The sequence below is a fragment of the Barbus barbus genome, assembly GCF_936440315.1.
Source record: "Barbus barbus genome assembly, chromosome: 32".
Lineage (NCBI taxonomy): Eukaryota > Metazoa > Chordata > Actinopteri > Cypriniformes > Cyprinidae > Barbus > Barbus barbus.
Window position 1 is genome coordinate 11,673,301 of NC_136760.1, and position 17,026 is coordinate 11,690,326.

A 17,026-nucleotide genomic window follows, 5' to 3' on the forward strand; every position below is an offset into this window, starting at 1 on the left:
TGCTGAATTCAAATCTGCTTTTGCGCTTTGGCTGGCGCTGAGACAGATCGGACACGCTGAGCTCTTGTCTTATTATCACAGCCATTCAGTGTTTTCAACCATATGCTTATTTTAAATTTCATACATTTAAATAAACATAAGTACTAGCAAAACATTATCATCAGGAAATTATACTGGGATCTAATTTTGTCATAATTTTGTGTGCTATCTGGGTCACGATATCGGAGAGAACCATGCATGGTCGCTCAAAGCACGTACAATACATCATGTTAGAGCGCTACACACAGCTTTGATATATGGGATAAATATATAAATATAATATAGAAATTTATAAAATTATAATCTCCAGATACAGGAAGTTCCACAATCAAATCACTGAGGGTACTTATGAAATTACTGAGGGTGCTCTAGCCTTAATATACATTTATTTTGACATATTTTTGCCCTGTCCATTGATAATAATATCCACATATGAATGGCACATTTATATGCGGATGTCACTCCTGAAACTTTGCAGCATGTAACCTGTCACTGGTCCTCTTAGCATCATGAAAAACAAATCAAAGCTCAAATTCTGAATGGATTATCAGAAAATCCACAGAGAGCACTGTCTTTGAACTTCTATTTTTGCTGTACCTTTATAGCATGACTGTTGATGTGTAATTAGCTGGTGAAGTGGATTTACACTCTCAAAAAGGATGTGTTAATTTTTAACACATTTTTTGTGTTGACTATTTTAGCACATTTTGTGTAATTTTGAGTACATAATTGGCAGAAATTGTGTAACTATAACACATTAGTGTGTAGAAAATTAATAGGAATAGCACATGGTTGAGTTAAAAGTAACACAAAAAGTGTTGCCCTTATAACTACACAGAGGTGTGTTAAAGGGGTCATCGGATGAAAAATGAACTTTTACATGTTGTTTGAACATAAATGTGTGTTGACAGTGTGTACACATCCACCCTATAATGATAAAAATCCACCCAGTGGTTTTTATTTAATCCCTAAAAACAGTAGCCCTTTTTTCAAATAAAGCCATTCTCAGCTTCTTGTCTGTGTGACGTCACACAGACCAAGGCCCCTCCCACGATTGCTGATTGACACAGCCGTCTTACATTAGACCCGCCTTGAGTGACCTGTGAACAGTCCGACTGCCATTGTTTTGATGTTGGAGCAGCGACATAGACAAGAATGTCTCCATATCGGTGTTCTGTTGTTCGATGTAGTAATGAATATAGCAGTTGTCAGCATTTGTCTGAGCCGCTGAAGACGCAGTGAATTACTTTCACTTTTGAAGGAAACGCACCTCCCGATCTACCTAAATGCGTCTATGTTCGTCATTTGTGGTCCAGTCTCAGCTACAGAAGAACTGCGTATGGACCTTAAAGAATCATATCAACTTGTCCGATGTCCTTACTTATTGTACTTATTGTAGCATTAACAAAAGTTATCACATGCATTGCAATGTTCGAAGCAGATGTCATAAATGTCATTAGACTGGGAAGATTTTAAAACATGCGGTTCTTTCTTTATTTTATTTTTCAGACATGTAAAAAATGTCTGAAAAATGGGTTTGTAGTCAATTCCCTGTGTGGGTCACTTTAAGTGTGCCTGACACAAGTCAAATGTTTGTGTGTCATTCTCATTTCATTAGGCTGACCACCCATGTGGACACTTGAGGAAAAAAATTGAGTTTCATGTTTCATACTTCACTGCTAACGTCTTATGATCAAAGCCTCAAACAAATGGCATTTCTGAATCTGTGTTTCATATACTAGTATTCCATTTTGAAGTTCAGACCTGTGCAGCTGCTCTGAATGGATAAGTTCTAACATCTATTGCCCTCACATTGCCACTATTTCATGGCTGTGAAGTGAAATCAAGGTTTGTAAAGCAGTCATCTCAACCAGTTCTTCATGCTGCACCTGTGTGGAGCCCTTACAGGTCAACCTGCAATGCTTAAAGAGAACACTGCATGCTGATTCAGAATGAACATGCTGTCCTAAAACAATGCTTTGCACAAAGTATTAAGGCAAATTCTATGAAGAATCTTGTGAAAAATTTCCACCAATGAATGATATAATGCTAAAAATATTATTCTCATTTATATTGTTGATTGTAAAGCATCTATGCATAGTATTTCATGTACCGCCTTTAATTTGCTCTGATTGTAATATAAAATGTAATTATATAGATAGACTGGAGTGAACAGGACACGTGCATGCCATTATTTAGTCATTTGGAATGCACTTGACAAAGGGAGCGATCTAATTTCCTCATTATCTTCAGCTGACAACGCAGCATGGTGTGCGTCAGCAGATTCGCTGTTTTAATGTCATAAATGTCTTTTTATTGTTGTTAGCATAACTGTTGCAAATGAACATACAGTTTATATTTTAAAATGTTTTAAAGTTTTTTGCTTTATAATATATATAAAATCTAATATGTATACAACTTTTTAAAATATAAAATGCATATTTTTTTATGCTGGTGCCCGTCAGTGAATCTGCTGATGCACACCATGCTGCGTTGTCATGGGAACATCGCAGCTGAAGATAATGAGGAAATTAGATCATTCCCTTTGCCAAGTGCATTCCAAATTACTAAATAATGGCACGCACGTGCCCTGTTCACTCCAAAGTCCCCACTCCAAGGGGATAGGGATGATCACTTCCATTTGGAATTTGCCCCGTGAACCGTACGGTTCGATACATGCACGATAGATAGATAGATAGATAGACAGATAGATAGATAGATAGATAGATAGATAGATAGATAGATAGATAGATAGATAGATAGATAGATAGATAGATAGATAGATAGATAGATAGATAGATAGAAATAATTAATAAATTAAATCTTTATGCAAGTGAGCAGCAAAGCAATGCTACTACAAAAACCAACAGCTAAGAGACTCCAACAAATTAATCACTGTTAGTGTAACACAGCTTTAACCAAATCAGCAATTATCACATGGAATCACACCACAATAAATACCCAGCATTAACTGTTCATCAGAATGCAACATGTAAGGTTTAGTAAGATTTTTTTATTTTTCCCAAAATAAATCAATCAATCTTGCAATTGATCACTCACCATAGTCACTGTCATAGAAGATGATGAACTTCTGCCAACGCAGCTCACCAACTAACGTCAACATGACATCACTTAGACGGACGGGCGGTCGTGCTGCGAGGGTGTATCTCTCTCCGTCGGGGCTTGGATAGAGTTGGCATGCAGTACGAGGTGATCCTTCAGCGTTTCGCTGGACGTAAAGGTGAGGTATGTGCATGGCATCTGTCAGGGACTGCAGAGCACTGGCTGAGGCACAGCCTGTAGACGTGACCAAGGCCAGGATCCCCTGCGTCATCAGTTCACATGCTGCAAAATTAAAGAGAAGATGGAGAACTGATGAGCTTGGATAGTTTAAGAGTCGCCTGAGCAAAAACTAAACTTCTAAACACTCACATGGCTCTGCTGTTAATGGTGTCGATACACAGCACAGCTGTTAGAATACAGTGTATAACAAGGTATAAGAAACAGATAAAAAAAAAAAAAAAGTGTGGTAATTCCTGTAGAGTGGCTACCTTCCCTTTATCGTCTTATTCACTTTGACAAAAAGCACAATATTCAGTGAAGAGCAGTTAGCATAAAATATTCCCCACGTTTTTATTTTACTTCATTTTATTGTTTTTATTCATAGAAAAAGAGGGCAAGCATGGGCAGACAATATTTTTGCAGAGGTTATTAATTTTTGATGACTCTTTAAGTTGTGGGAAGTCACTAAGAGGTCTATTCTGTGGGTAAGACAAAATTTGGCTCTAAAATGTAGCTTTAGAAATAATTTGGTTATGTTCTTGGCAGCTCCAGAAAACAGAAAACATTTTGTGCCTGGTTAAAAGCATTTTAAATGGAGAATCCCCATTTACTTCTGGTTTGAAAATCAGAAACGCATCAACATTGACATAACACAGTTCTGTCTTTGTTTCATAATGTCAAGTCAATGGCCACTAAAACTTTGAGGAAGAATTAGAATAATAATAATAATTTCAACTGTGCATTGTGATACACCGGTGTCTGAAGGTTGCATCATGTTCATTTATTTGACATTTATTCTCTACATGCACAGCAAATCTGGAGTGTCACGACTGATTCTGATAAGTGGAAATGTACAAAAGTTACAAAGTTAAATGAGTATATAGGCATATAAACAACATAATAAAGTAAGACACACAAGTAGAACTGGGCAGTGTGATGGTAGAAATGTGTAATTCGGTGACGATGTTGCACCAGCACAAAATATTGGTCAAGCAACGTCGCAGCTTGCTTTAATAATATACAGTAGATCATTATCATTTAATTCCATCAAGTTCCAAATAAAAAGAGAAAATATACAAATGTGCTGAAATTTGAATGTAACTTTTTTTTTTTTTAATTGGTATTTAGCGTGCAGTAATTCATTTTATCGTTGAATTTACAGCACAGTTATCTGAGCTGTGATCAGTAATCTTAGTGTGATAGAAAATATTCGTACCACCAATATTTAAAGTCATAACTTTATTTATTAAGTCATAACAACCAACCCTTATAAGCAGAATTGTCTGTGCAGATTATGAAAAGCCCATTTTCTAATTTTGCAATAATTTGAAAGTCATTTAATTTAAACAGCAATTAATCTTTAGATTAAAATCTAGAACAGTACATCATAAATTTTTTTTTTTTGAGCATGAAAGGACACTACTTCAACATGGTTTCAATGCTCAATTGCTGACACATTATACAGAGACAGACTCATTGTCTGCCTTTGTATTATTCAAAGCCAAATGAGTTTTAATTTCAGTGTCACAAAAAGTAAACTTTATTTCTCAGCCAATACATAAAAAAAACTAAACACAGCCCCAAATAACTGACTGGATTTAATTTGTTTTGGCCTCTGAAATTAGATATATGCATTTTATTCAGCTACAGAAGCCATGCAAGGAAACAAGCTCCATGGGGACAAAAAAAAGAGTATCTAGGCTCTATGGCCTCTTTGGCATTCATATCGCATTGCTCCTATTTAAGCAACATGTTATAATTGGGTGATACCCAGGTCGTTCTGTATATTATAGAATAATGCTTAGTACAGCAAAATAACAAGTCTCATACAACCATACACACCCGTGCATGCTAAAATCAGTTGAGAAGTCATTATGTCTAAAACATTAGTCTTGTATTGTTGGTCCCAAAAGCAATGTGGTCCTTGAGGCTGAGACTCAGCTAATGGCTCAAACTCCAATTAGAGTCTAATCAGTTGTCTAGACTGCCCTTTAATTTATTACTGCTCTAGTTCCAATACTGTTGGTGGTGTATTTTCCTTCCCTGGTATCTGGTAACCCCAACATTTTAGCTTTATAGTGTTGCATTTTCTTACAAAAAGACTTAAAGGTTGATGCCTTATCAAGCATACACTGGTTGTGATCTTCGTAATTATATAATTAAACTCAAAAACCTGATTTTAGGGTTAAATGAAGATAAAACATTTAGATTCTTTGTTCTTTAAAACAATTTTAAACCCATTTGCCTCTGATAACTAATTCTTACTGAAACAGAATATTTAATGAGGAAAACGGTAGGGCAGAACTTGATTTTTATCCATTTGGAATTCACTGGACCGTGAAAACTGGCCATTCGATACCAGAAAGGAGGCAGTCGGTTGGACAGAAGGGGCTGAAAACTAAGAGGGATTTGTGGCTTTGGCTAAAAAGGAAAGTAGTTTTAGAAGCAAAGCTATTACATTTTGTTGAAAGATTACAGAGACAAACATTTATTTTTCTTTGGAATAACGTGCACTGATGCACTGAGCACAATAAGATCAGGGAAGGTGTATTAAGAAAGTAAATACGGTAAATTTAGATTCCGTGTTGTTCAGTGGTTCTTGAGAAACATCTAGAAAAGACAAAGATTTATTTTTGTAAAACACAAACCTCTCTAACAGCATGGTGGGAAAAGAAAGAAAAATGTAATACAATGCCGATCAATAGATGGATGCATCTCAGAGAAACTCGGTTCTTAGTGGAGAGATATTGAAATGTTATTTTGAGGCACTGGCTAGAGAAGAAATCATGACAGATAATCAACTTGCAGAGACTATTGACATGACTAATACTAAACAACACTGAGAGCTCATTAAGTGCAAGACTGCAATGCCACTAAAAATCAAACTTTAAAATTTAACTTTTTTGCATTAATTCAATCAAATCACAGAAAATGTCACAGCGCACAATAATCTGAATGTAACTTTCTCAGGTTTATTTCACATTTTACCATTATTAAACTCATTACAGTGACTGAATTACATTCAGTAGCTGTTGAGGCACAACTGTTGATTACAAGCAGTGTGGGGGATTTTACTATGTAGCACTTAGGCCATACACACAAACATAAGCTGTTCTAGTTCACACAAGCTCAGTTTCACATATCACATATTTTAAAATGTCACAATTACAATGCAAAGCAAGTATGTGTTGCATTCTCATAGTTGTCTAAAGGGAAATTAGCATTAGCGTTAACAATCAACTTCAAGAGTCAGTTTTCCTTTGCAAGTCAGCTAATGACATGGAGGCATAACAGTCTGAATCTTGCTGAACAAGTTAAATTGTAGCCTCAGATGGCATGCCCATGGAGCACTCATATTCGACCAACAGTACTGACTGTCTGAGCACCAAAACTGTGAATCACTTACTAGATCAGGCAAGTTCTAATCTGGGTACACTTCTGGAAATTATGGCACATGATTTTTTAACACATAGAAACCAATTCATGTTTACAAAGTACAGAGTGATTTTGAGCAAAAACTAATTAAGTATATGCATAGTAAAATGTCTCATTTATGTATTAGTTCTGGTTCCTTGAATAAAAAATGAACTGCTTTAGCATCCACACTAATGCATGATAGCACTCTGCCGCTTTAAAGGGGTCATGAACTGAGTAACCAACAACATGCTCATTGGAAATACGTGCCTCTTTATACATTTCTTCAAAACAGAAAAAAAAAAACTTACCTATATGTAAGAATCACTGCAGTTTCCAGTTGAAATGAACACTAGAGGCAGTAAAACACTGACAGATTGTATTCCTTTTCATACAAAGTATGATTTACAGGTACAAAGTTTTGATTTATAAAGGCAAATTTTCACACAGTTGCTTGCAGAATATTATCTTATGACTTCAAAACAATTTTAACATCCTGCATTTGAAAACTCATACTTTTGAATGTTGCCGTCACATATACAGGCTTCATAAGCATGAGTTTTCTGATTCAGTAGGTTTGCTCGGTGGTTTATGCGATACACCGTTGCACTTGAAGAGATGAAGAGCTCCGGTACGAATCCCGTGAAACTACAGTTTGAGAAAACATCTCAAATCCGCATGAGGAAGTTAAAATGGCATGGCTGCATCAACAAATGCATTTTTATATCACTTTTGCATTTGTTAACACTATGGGGTAGGTTTAGGGTTGGGTTTGGTGTAGGGGATATTTTCAACATGATAGATCATTAGCAACCTTTAGCGACACTCCCTGGATATTTGAATTCTGAACAGTCGCAATATGTACCTCAAGCAGTGTAAAAGAAATGCAAGAATACGTGCCTGTACCAACGTATTAAAAATGTGCCACTGTCACATATTGAACCTGTGTTTTAGCCCCACTCTCTGGACATTTCACTTTGAAAATGTCGCAAAACGTTCAGTAAGGCATGTAATAAAGGAGTTGCAGAAATGTATTTAGAGGCACGTATTTCCAGTGAGCTTGGGTTGGAAACCAATGATATTTTGACATATAAGAGGACAATATTACTATACATCCAATAATTTTCAGACCTCAAAACTTTCTCGTTAGTCTAAAAACAGCTTATATAGCCAGTCTGCCAAAATGACAGGTTGCTAAATGTGCCACTCTGTGATGTAATATTCTGGTTAAACCCTGCCTTCACAGAAGAAGATCAACGTCTGCTTCTACATTGCTGCCTTTTTTAGCCCCGTAAATTGTGGAAAAGCAGTCTTTGCATTACCTTCCCTCTGATCCCAACAGATAGAAAGAGAGGATAAACTTTATTTTTAATGAAGTTCCAGACAGTGTCAGTAAGAACTTGGTCACTTCCTTTTACCATGAATTAGTTTACAAACAAGGAACAATTCCACGCGGTATTTTCAGACAGATTGAAACTAAAAGGCAACGCTGTGTTGGCTATATTGAATCTTACAGTAATGCCCTACCATACAAGTGTGAGTAACTGTTATTATGTGGTCACTACTGCTTTGTCTGTTATTACAGATTATTTGATATGTATTTATGCATTTTTGACCGAAATCATAACAGGATGAGGAATGTAGGCTGTCAAACATACACAACTGTTAGCCAATCATAGCAGTGGGGGTTTACTTCAGAGTCTACAATCTGCCACGCCTATTCAAACAGAGTGTTCTAATGAGGGAGATTAAAAACAGGACAGAAAATAGCCTATTCTAAATTATTTTGTTTTTTAGATGCAAAAATCTTTAAAAGGGGACCTCAGAGAACAGTACAATAAAAAAGGCAGTTCTGTTACTGTTACAGTTATTGTCCATGGTGTGAATAGGTCTTAACTCCCTCACAGTACAAAGCCTGTGCAGTCTCTTAGCCTTCTGTGACTCAGGAGGCAAGGAAGAAAATACATTCAACAACACAACTTGAGAGTGAAATTAAATGAAAGCAACCTTAGATAGGTAACCCAGCTTTTGGCTGCAAAAGTCCATACAGCATATAGGCTCACTGATAAGGCCTTTAAGTCACCAATGACCAATCCTTTTAAGGGATTTCAAGGCCAAAAGCAGGACAGGAATGCTTGAAACAAGACTCAAAAGAAAGTGTTCCCAAAGAAACATCATCAACTGAAGCATGTTAAGCAGCAATACACCTTAAATACACCTTAAATGTCGCTGGGGCTGAGCCTGCAGAACAATATTAAGGAAGGAATGCCAGTACTGAACCAACAGGGCAGTAAATTGGATTAAATGCACTCTCACTTAAAATTACCAAAACTCAGCGCCAATAGCCTCATGGTTAGTGCGTTGACATACAGCGCAACTGCTCTTACAGTGACCGACAGAGCTTGATTCACGCCTTGAGGTCCTTTACCAATCCTCCTCCCCTCTCTCCGCTCAATGTTTTCCTGCCATCTCTCTACTGTTCTCTCCCAATGAAAGCCCATAAAAATAACTTACCAACATTCAAAAGCATAGAGAATCATTGTAGAAAGAGCTCTTGCATTCAAAATGGTTTTGTAATCTCTGGCGAAAGACCTGAAGTAATCGAAAAATCCCATCTAAAGGCTAAACCTACAAAAGTTTCCACATTTTGACATCTTGTGATTGATTGCTTCAGTCTGTCCCTGTCTGTTGTGCTGCTGAGAGGTTTGCGTTTGTAGCTCCGCTTTTTTATTGAATCTTTACCTTACTTTCACTCTCTGTTGTTTAAAGTGATAATATATAACTTAATTCCCACCATATTTCTGGTATTATCTATCAAACTAATCTAACTAATTTGATTCTGATTTCAAGGTATTTTTTCTAATCACCTCTATCACAAAATACTTCTTTGTAAGGAATCTTGCTGATTTATCTCAATTCCTCAGTATATCCAACAGCACAGAAAAACATGATGATGTAAAAGAAACTATGGCCTCTCTTTTCTAGAACTTTAGATACAGTTGCTCCTTTACGCTTAAGGAAGATCAAAGAAAACAGTCAGATTCCGTGGTATAATGAGCACACTCGCATCTTAAAGAGAGCAGCCCGGAAAATGGAGCGCAGATGGAGGAAAACAAAACTAGAGGTATTTCGTATAGCCTGGCGGGAAAATACCCTATCCTACAGAAAAGCATTAAAAACTGCTAGATCTGATTACTTTCCGTCTCTTCTAGAAGAAAACAAAAATAACCCCGGTATTTATTCAATACAGTCACCAAATTAACAAAAAATAAAGCATGGTGTTGGCATTTCCCAAAAGCACAGCAGTAATGACTTTATGAACTACTTTACTTCCAAGATCGATTCTATCAGAGATAAAATTGTAACCATGCAGCCGTCAGCTACAATATTGCATCCGATAGTGCACTATAGATCGCCTGAGGAACAATTTCACTCATTCTCTACTATAGGAGAGGAAACGTCAAACGTCAAATGCAGAAATACTAATTCATGCGTTTATGACCTCAAGGTTAGACTATTGTAATGCTTTATTGGGTGATTGTTCTGCACGCTTGATCGACAAATTACAGTTGGTCCAAAATGCAGAAGCTAGAGTCCTTACTAGAACCAGGAAGTACGACCATATTAGCCAGGTTCTGTCAACACTGCATTGGCTCCCCATCAAACATCATATAGATTTTAAAATCTTGTTAATTACTTATAAAGCCCTGAATGGCTTAGCTCCTCAGTACTTGAGCGAGCTCTTATGACATTATAGTCCTCCACGTCTGCTGTGTTTTCAAAACTCTGGCCATTTGATAATACCTAGAATATCAAAATCGACTGCGGGCAGCAGATCCTTTTCCTATTTAGCACCCAAACTCTGGAAAAATCTACCTAATACTGTTTGGGAGGCAGACACACTCTGTCAGTTTAAATCTAGATTAATGACACATTTTTTTAACCTGGCTTACACATAACACACTAATACACTTCTGTTATTCAAATTCGTTAAAGGATTGTTAAGCTGCATTAATTAGATCAACCAGAACCGGGAACACTCCCCATAACACATGATGTACTCGTTACATCATAAGAAGAATGGCTGATATTTGTCTGTTTCTATTCTGTTTCTCAGTCCATGTCCGGATCAGATGGTAGGATCGGCGCCGGGAGATGATGTCACATACATCATCTCCCGGCGCCGATCCACCATCTGATCCGGACATGGACTGAGAAACAGAATAGAAACAGACAAATATCAGCCCTGATCGTCGGCGGAGGCCGGACACATGGATGAGCCCTGGGGACATATCCCCAGTCACCGTAGCCACCCGATCCGGTCCGTATCCAGCCCAGATTTGTCACTGCAGTCACCAGATCCAGTGCGTATCCAGATCAGATGGTGGATCAGCACCCAGAGACGACCTCTACAGCCCTGAACATCAGCGGAGACCAGGACACCGAGATGAGCGCCAGAGACAGATCCCCAGAGAGGACCCCGCCACTTAGACAGCCATCGGGAAAGACCACTGGAACCAGTTGAGCCCTTACAATCTGAATTTGCTGCAGTTGGAATTGAACTGCTGGTTCGTTTGGCCAGAGGAGAACTGGCCCCCCGACTGAGCCTGGTTTCCCCAAGGTATTTTTTCTCCATTCTGTCACCGATGGAGTTTTGGTTCCTTGCCGCTGGCTTGCTTAGTTGGGGACACTTCATTTCCAGCGATATCGTCGACCTGATTGCAAAGACACTATTTAAACTGAACTGAGCTGGATGATGACATCACTGAATTCAATAATGAAATGCCTTTAACTGAAAATCTTTTTTTTATCTTTTCATTTTACATTGACACACTATTTTCCTTTTTTGATATTGTGCAGTTGCTTTGACACAATTTACCTTGTTAAAAGCGCTATATAAATAAAGGTGACTTGACTTGACATTTCATGTTGGTGATGTCACATGGGCCCCCGAACCTGCAAAAATTGATATACTCTGACTGGGATCTCCCAAGGAAGCTCCTTCAGGAGATATGTCAGATTCAAGAGCCAAATGTGGGGTGAACAACAGGTTCTACCAACAGAAGACTTTTTTTATTTTCTCCCACTCTTGTAAGTACTAGCAGATGTAGACTTAATAGTGGGAAAGAATATATGTGAACCCTCGTCCAAGCATGTGCCAAACTGTCCATCACTAAAGGCAACTGAAGAAACAGAGAGAACCAAATAGGGAGCTGGTCATTCAGCAGAACAGATTTACCTCTGCCCCACCAAAACTCACAATCTGAGGACGCAACCTTCATTCTCTGGGCCTCAACCCATGCCTCAAGATAATATTTGCTCCCAGATTCAACCGACCTGGCATGTGCACTGAACTTAGCGACCTTAGATGCCCAAAGCAGAATGTGCCACGCTGAGCTCTACATGTGGCGTGAATGTATTCTTCCTTGACGGTTTATGTATGAGACAGTCTGGTGTCCGTCCTAATGACCACATGACAGTGTTGAATATCAGAAATGAAGTGGGTCAAAACCAGAATTGTCACCACCATCTCAAGCCAATTCATATGTCATGTAAATGATCACCCTTTAGGCTCTGTAGACTGCATTCCAACCTTTTGACAACATCAGTTGTAATCATCTTGCAGTGACAGACTCTGGGGTTGTTTCCATTGTAACAGTCTGATAGCATCTGTGTGACCATTAAGGTCATTGCACACTGAGTCCAAAATGTTTGTATGCGTTTTTATTTAATTTTTTTTTTTCGTATTTGTCATCCTTTCCAATCAAAATGCTTGCTACGGATGCGAAAATGCAGAAAATCGAGTCTGGTCCGATTTTTTTTATGACGGCCGAAAGTTTCGGAGGCAGTGTGTAAACGTGATTGACACAAAGTGAGGCCGTACATGTTTTTTAACGTGCAAAAATTTTGGACAAGAATTTGCAAAACCCTTAAGTAAGGATCAAAGGGAAAATTCCTTGGCAGTTGACCCACCAATAAAATAGCCTCATATGAATCAGGTGGAATGGTACACAAAGCCACTGCCATGAGACACAACAGTGTGTGAAACAGACCTACAGGAATGATTTTCCCTGTCCTTAATTGATTCAGAAGCAAAGCAAAGGGAAAGGAACAGTAGACAAAAGTGCATGCCGTGTGCATAGGTTCAGCTTGACTGCCAGAAATACATTCTTTTGCCTCAGAAACACAACACTCTTCTGAAGGTAATTGAGAACTCAATGCTAAAAAAATAGCAAAGCCTCAGATTAAGCCAAAATCAGCTAAACATTGAAGTGTTCCAAGACACATTTGCCCTGGAGCCACAATGGAGCCATTTTGCATTCATTAATTTTGTGAAGGTACAAGGTGCTAAGACAAGGCCAAAAAGAAGAACCCCTAAGTTTTGTCCCTAAAAGCAAATCCCATTATTGTGCATAAACCATTGTCCTTTTTTTGTCTCCTGGCAACCAACCAAAATGGGGGTACTTCTGTTGGAAAAGATGTTGGCAGTGCTCCTGTGCTTTGAAGGCGTTGTTGCACGATGTATAACTATGAACTGTTGTTGTCTGAAACATGTCAGAACTGGTAGAGCAGAATCTCAAGGAAAGCAATAAAAAAGGCAGATATGCTTCATTGATCTGACACAGTTCTAGAAAATTAGCCTTTTACAAAACAGGAACAATGATATTGTAGTTTTGTAAGCTCCAAAGGTGCTGTTATGAAGAGCATGAGTGAGAAAATGAATTAATTTGAATTAACATTTGTCATCCAAAACATGGAACGCAATGCAACTGACAGAGTAGAATCTCAAGGACAACTATAGGACAAAGGCAGATAAGCTTAAACCATCTGATACTGTTCTCTGATTAACCCTGTCCCTAGAATGGCAAAGTAGTGCACAGCATGAATGAGAAAAATGTTGATCAAAAATGCACAGCTGAACTTTTGTCACAATGGAACTGACATAATGTCCAAATGTTCGGTAGCTAGAAGCACAAGATCTATCACCAGTAATCTCCTTAAATAGGCAAGTGAGCTCCTGTCAATAACGGAACTCCTCAGAGTCCAAAGCATCAATAGATAAAAACATACAGTAAACATTGCAAGCTTCTGGTCTTGAACACAACAACTCGCGTACAAACACCACAGAAAAAATACACTGCATGTGGTACAGGATGGAACAAGAGAGAAGGAGAAACTGACTGCTCACTCTCCTTAGCCTTGAGCTTAACTTTGGATCCCCAGGACCCTAATGTATTTCATGCAGCACTTCAGCAACTGCAGAACTAGAACAAGGGGTTTTCCTCCTTTATTCAAAAAGAAGGCTAGAATTAGACAAACAGTATATGGCTAATTAAAATGTTGTGAGGTTTATGTTTGGTTTTATGAATCGTAAAACTTTTGCGCATAAGCAAAATCTAGCTTTTGTGCATACAAACACTTTTAGGAAGAAATCTATGCAAAGTTGAGGCCCCATGTTACAGTTTTGCTTGTGGTACTTGGTATGTGTCCCAACCAATACCTTTGATTTTAAGAGGATTAATTAAAAAAATGGATCCATAAAGTAATTTATTTTGTGGAGTTTATCTGAGTTTTGGTCTTTGAAATGATGCATTGAGAATCCATATCAGTGTTACGGAAGAGGACTGGAGGCAGAGGGAAGGTACGAAGGTAAGTTTATTTGATCAACAGGTGAGAAAGGAGCGTGATGGCAGGTGGGTGAAACCACTTGAGAGTTCTCAGAGTTAACCTTCAGAGTCAGAACTTGTAACTTGTCTTTCACAGGAGGAGCAGGGATCATGGGAAACCTAGGGCGACACACACCGCGGACTCGGAGCAGGCACTCGGGATTCCAGGAGCAGACGGAGCAGGTATCCTAGGAGCACAGAATGCAGTTCAGCAGGTTAACAGGTAAGTATACAGAATGTCAAGGTTTCCTAAGGCTGTGGTCGTTTTAGCAGTCCAACTTTGAAAGAACGAGACCGGACATCGAGTGTTTGGTGTGTGTCTTTATGGGGAGCGGTGACGAGAAGCGTGACGAGGAGCAGATGAGTGTAATCAGAACACAGGTGAGAGTGATCGCTGTGATTGTGTGGTGGCAGAGCCTGGCAGATCTGTGACAATCAATCTGTGTGCTTAAGTTCTGCAAACTCATTAAAGACATCTGTTCAGTGGACTAGCAAAATGCTCCATCAATACAGCAGCAATCATTTGAAAAATGAAGAACAATTTGAAGAGCCAAATGGTCCAAGGAGAATAACATATGCTCGCCGTTTGGGTACGAAGAGGCAAAAAGAGAGTATGAGGAATTTTATAGTTCAGTCACCTCGTGTATATACTGAGCAGAGGAAAAATATGAATTGCAAGTAGTGAAAAGATGATTCTCTTTTGCCATCACACTAGAGATGGATGAGCTCCTCTAAAGCTGTAGACTAACTGTAGACTTTATTTATTATTATTATTATTATTTTATTTCATTTTATTGTCCTGTCTCATTTTTAAAGTAGTAAGACTTTACATTGGAGAGGTAGGGAAGGATTTATAAAGGCTGTTAGTTACCTAAAGGGACCAAAGAGAAAGACCAGGTGGTTCTGAAGTGGTTTGGCTTTGGGGAGAAAGCTGTACAGCTACTGTACTAAGACATCAAGACATAAAACTCAATAAGTTTCAAAGAGAAGAAAAGTTTCCTCTGTAGATTTAGACTTTGCCAAAGTCAACTTTTAGAAATATATTGGTTGCAAAGTTGGAATTGATCTATTTTATTTATTTTCATGAAGTTTCATTTTATAAACAGTATTTTTGCAACATACATTATTTATTTAATTAACAAAGTTACAAATAATTGTTATTACTGTGTGGAGCAGTTTGTAAATAGCTAGGCTATAAATACTGCTTTTGTAATATTATCAAATTTATGTTCATATTTAAGATAAAGCTAATGTCTAATATTTGTTATTGATATTATCCTTCCATAAAAATATGTAAAAAAAAAAACATTAACAATGAAATTAATGTTTTTTTGTTTATTAAAGCCAAGTATGAATTTAATCAATTTAGTGCTTTTAAGCATTTTACATTTATTCCAAAATAATAACTCAAGGCAGTAAAAAAATTAAGCAATATATTTTATTTGTGAACATATGTTCAGTTATTATTCTTTTAAATAGTTAACTTTTAACTGTTTTTTAATTTTTAGGATCATTAGCCATTAAAGCTTGCTAAATAATGGTCACAGACACAAAGATTTACTCTTTGACCAAGTTGATTACTCACTAAAAACTCTCGCAGATCATGTTTTCACGCCACTTTAAGTCATGTTTTGACATAACAAAGTGGTTATATCTAAGTGTGTGATTTGTTCACTTACATTTTTCAATTAGTCTTCCCATTAGTCTGTTCATTCAGACATTCACGAAAGCGGAATGCACACAAACACAAGAGGTGGGATTTATCACATGAACTAATAACAAACATAACCAGGCATGTTCAATCGTATCGCGATGGAGACATTGCCTCCTTTCACGTGACTTTTCCCCATTCATTCTCAATTGCCCCCAAAAATCTCACGGCATGCTTAGGGGGTCTGCTTAATGGCAATGGGCTGAAGGTACAGATGCGGACTCCCGCTGTAACTTTACCTGCTGGTGTTGCTGTTAGACAGTGTTTCTTAAGAAAAACAAGTGATTATATACACTTTTTAATGTTATACTGTGTAATATTGGCATTGTATTATTTTTGTACTACATTTTTTTTTTCTCATCCAATATTTTGAGGAGAATAAAATTGCCTTGCCTCTTCGGAGGAATGTTGAGTTGCTTCATTTAAAGTTTATTGTATTACTGCATTAAAACCTGTATTATGTAGAGTGAAGTATTATGAGAGAGATGGACTGTGAGAGCAAGTGTGATTACCTGCATCTAATACGGCATTCATTCTTCAGCTCAATCTCATATTCACAATAAATTATTAGTCTGAACATCTGCTCAGGAAAGCCATATCTTTGTCGTACTATCCTTTCATCTGTTAAGGATGATTTTTGACTACAGCTCTGCTCAGTGCATTTGTCAGCTGTGTCTTACAAGGTGTTGTTGAAAGTAAAAATAACTTCCTTGTTTACAACCCTGTTTCTGTTTCAATCTTTTTCAATACAAAATCTTTACTGCTGATAATAAACAGTCAACAGTCACTAAAACCACCATCACGAACACACAGTAAATACTTTCCCAATACTAAATAGTATTATTAAATACTAGGGGCAGGAGAAAAAATGGATTCACCTAACTATTGCGATTCTTTTTAAAACAATTTAAAA

General features: G+C 37.6%; 1 protein-coding gene across 1 annotated transcript in view; it reads right to left on the reverse strand.

Annotated features, from left to right (window-relative positions):
* Positions 1 to 17,026, reverse strand: part of LOC306852487 (glutamate receptor ionotropic, delta-1-like) — a gene marked incomplete at both ends in the record, with an annotated part of 478,213 nt that overhangs the window by 225,419 nt on the left and 235,768 nt on the right. The window contains one exon of the mRNA XM_079389365.1: positions 3,100 to 3,384. Coding sequence (XP_079245491.1) covers positions 3,100 to 3,384 — 285 coding nt within the window. The remainder of the gene's footprint in view (positions 1 to 3,099; positions 3,385 to 17,026) is intronic.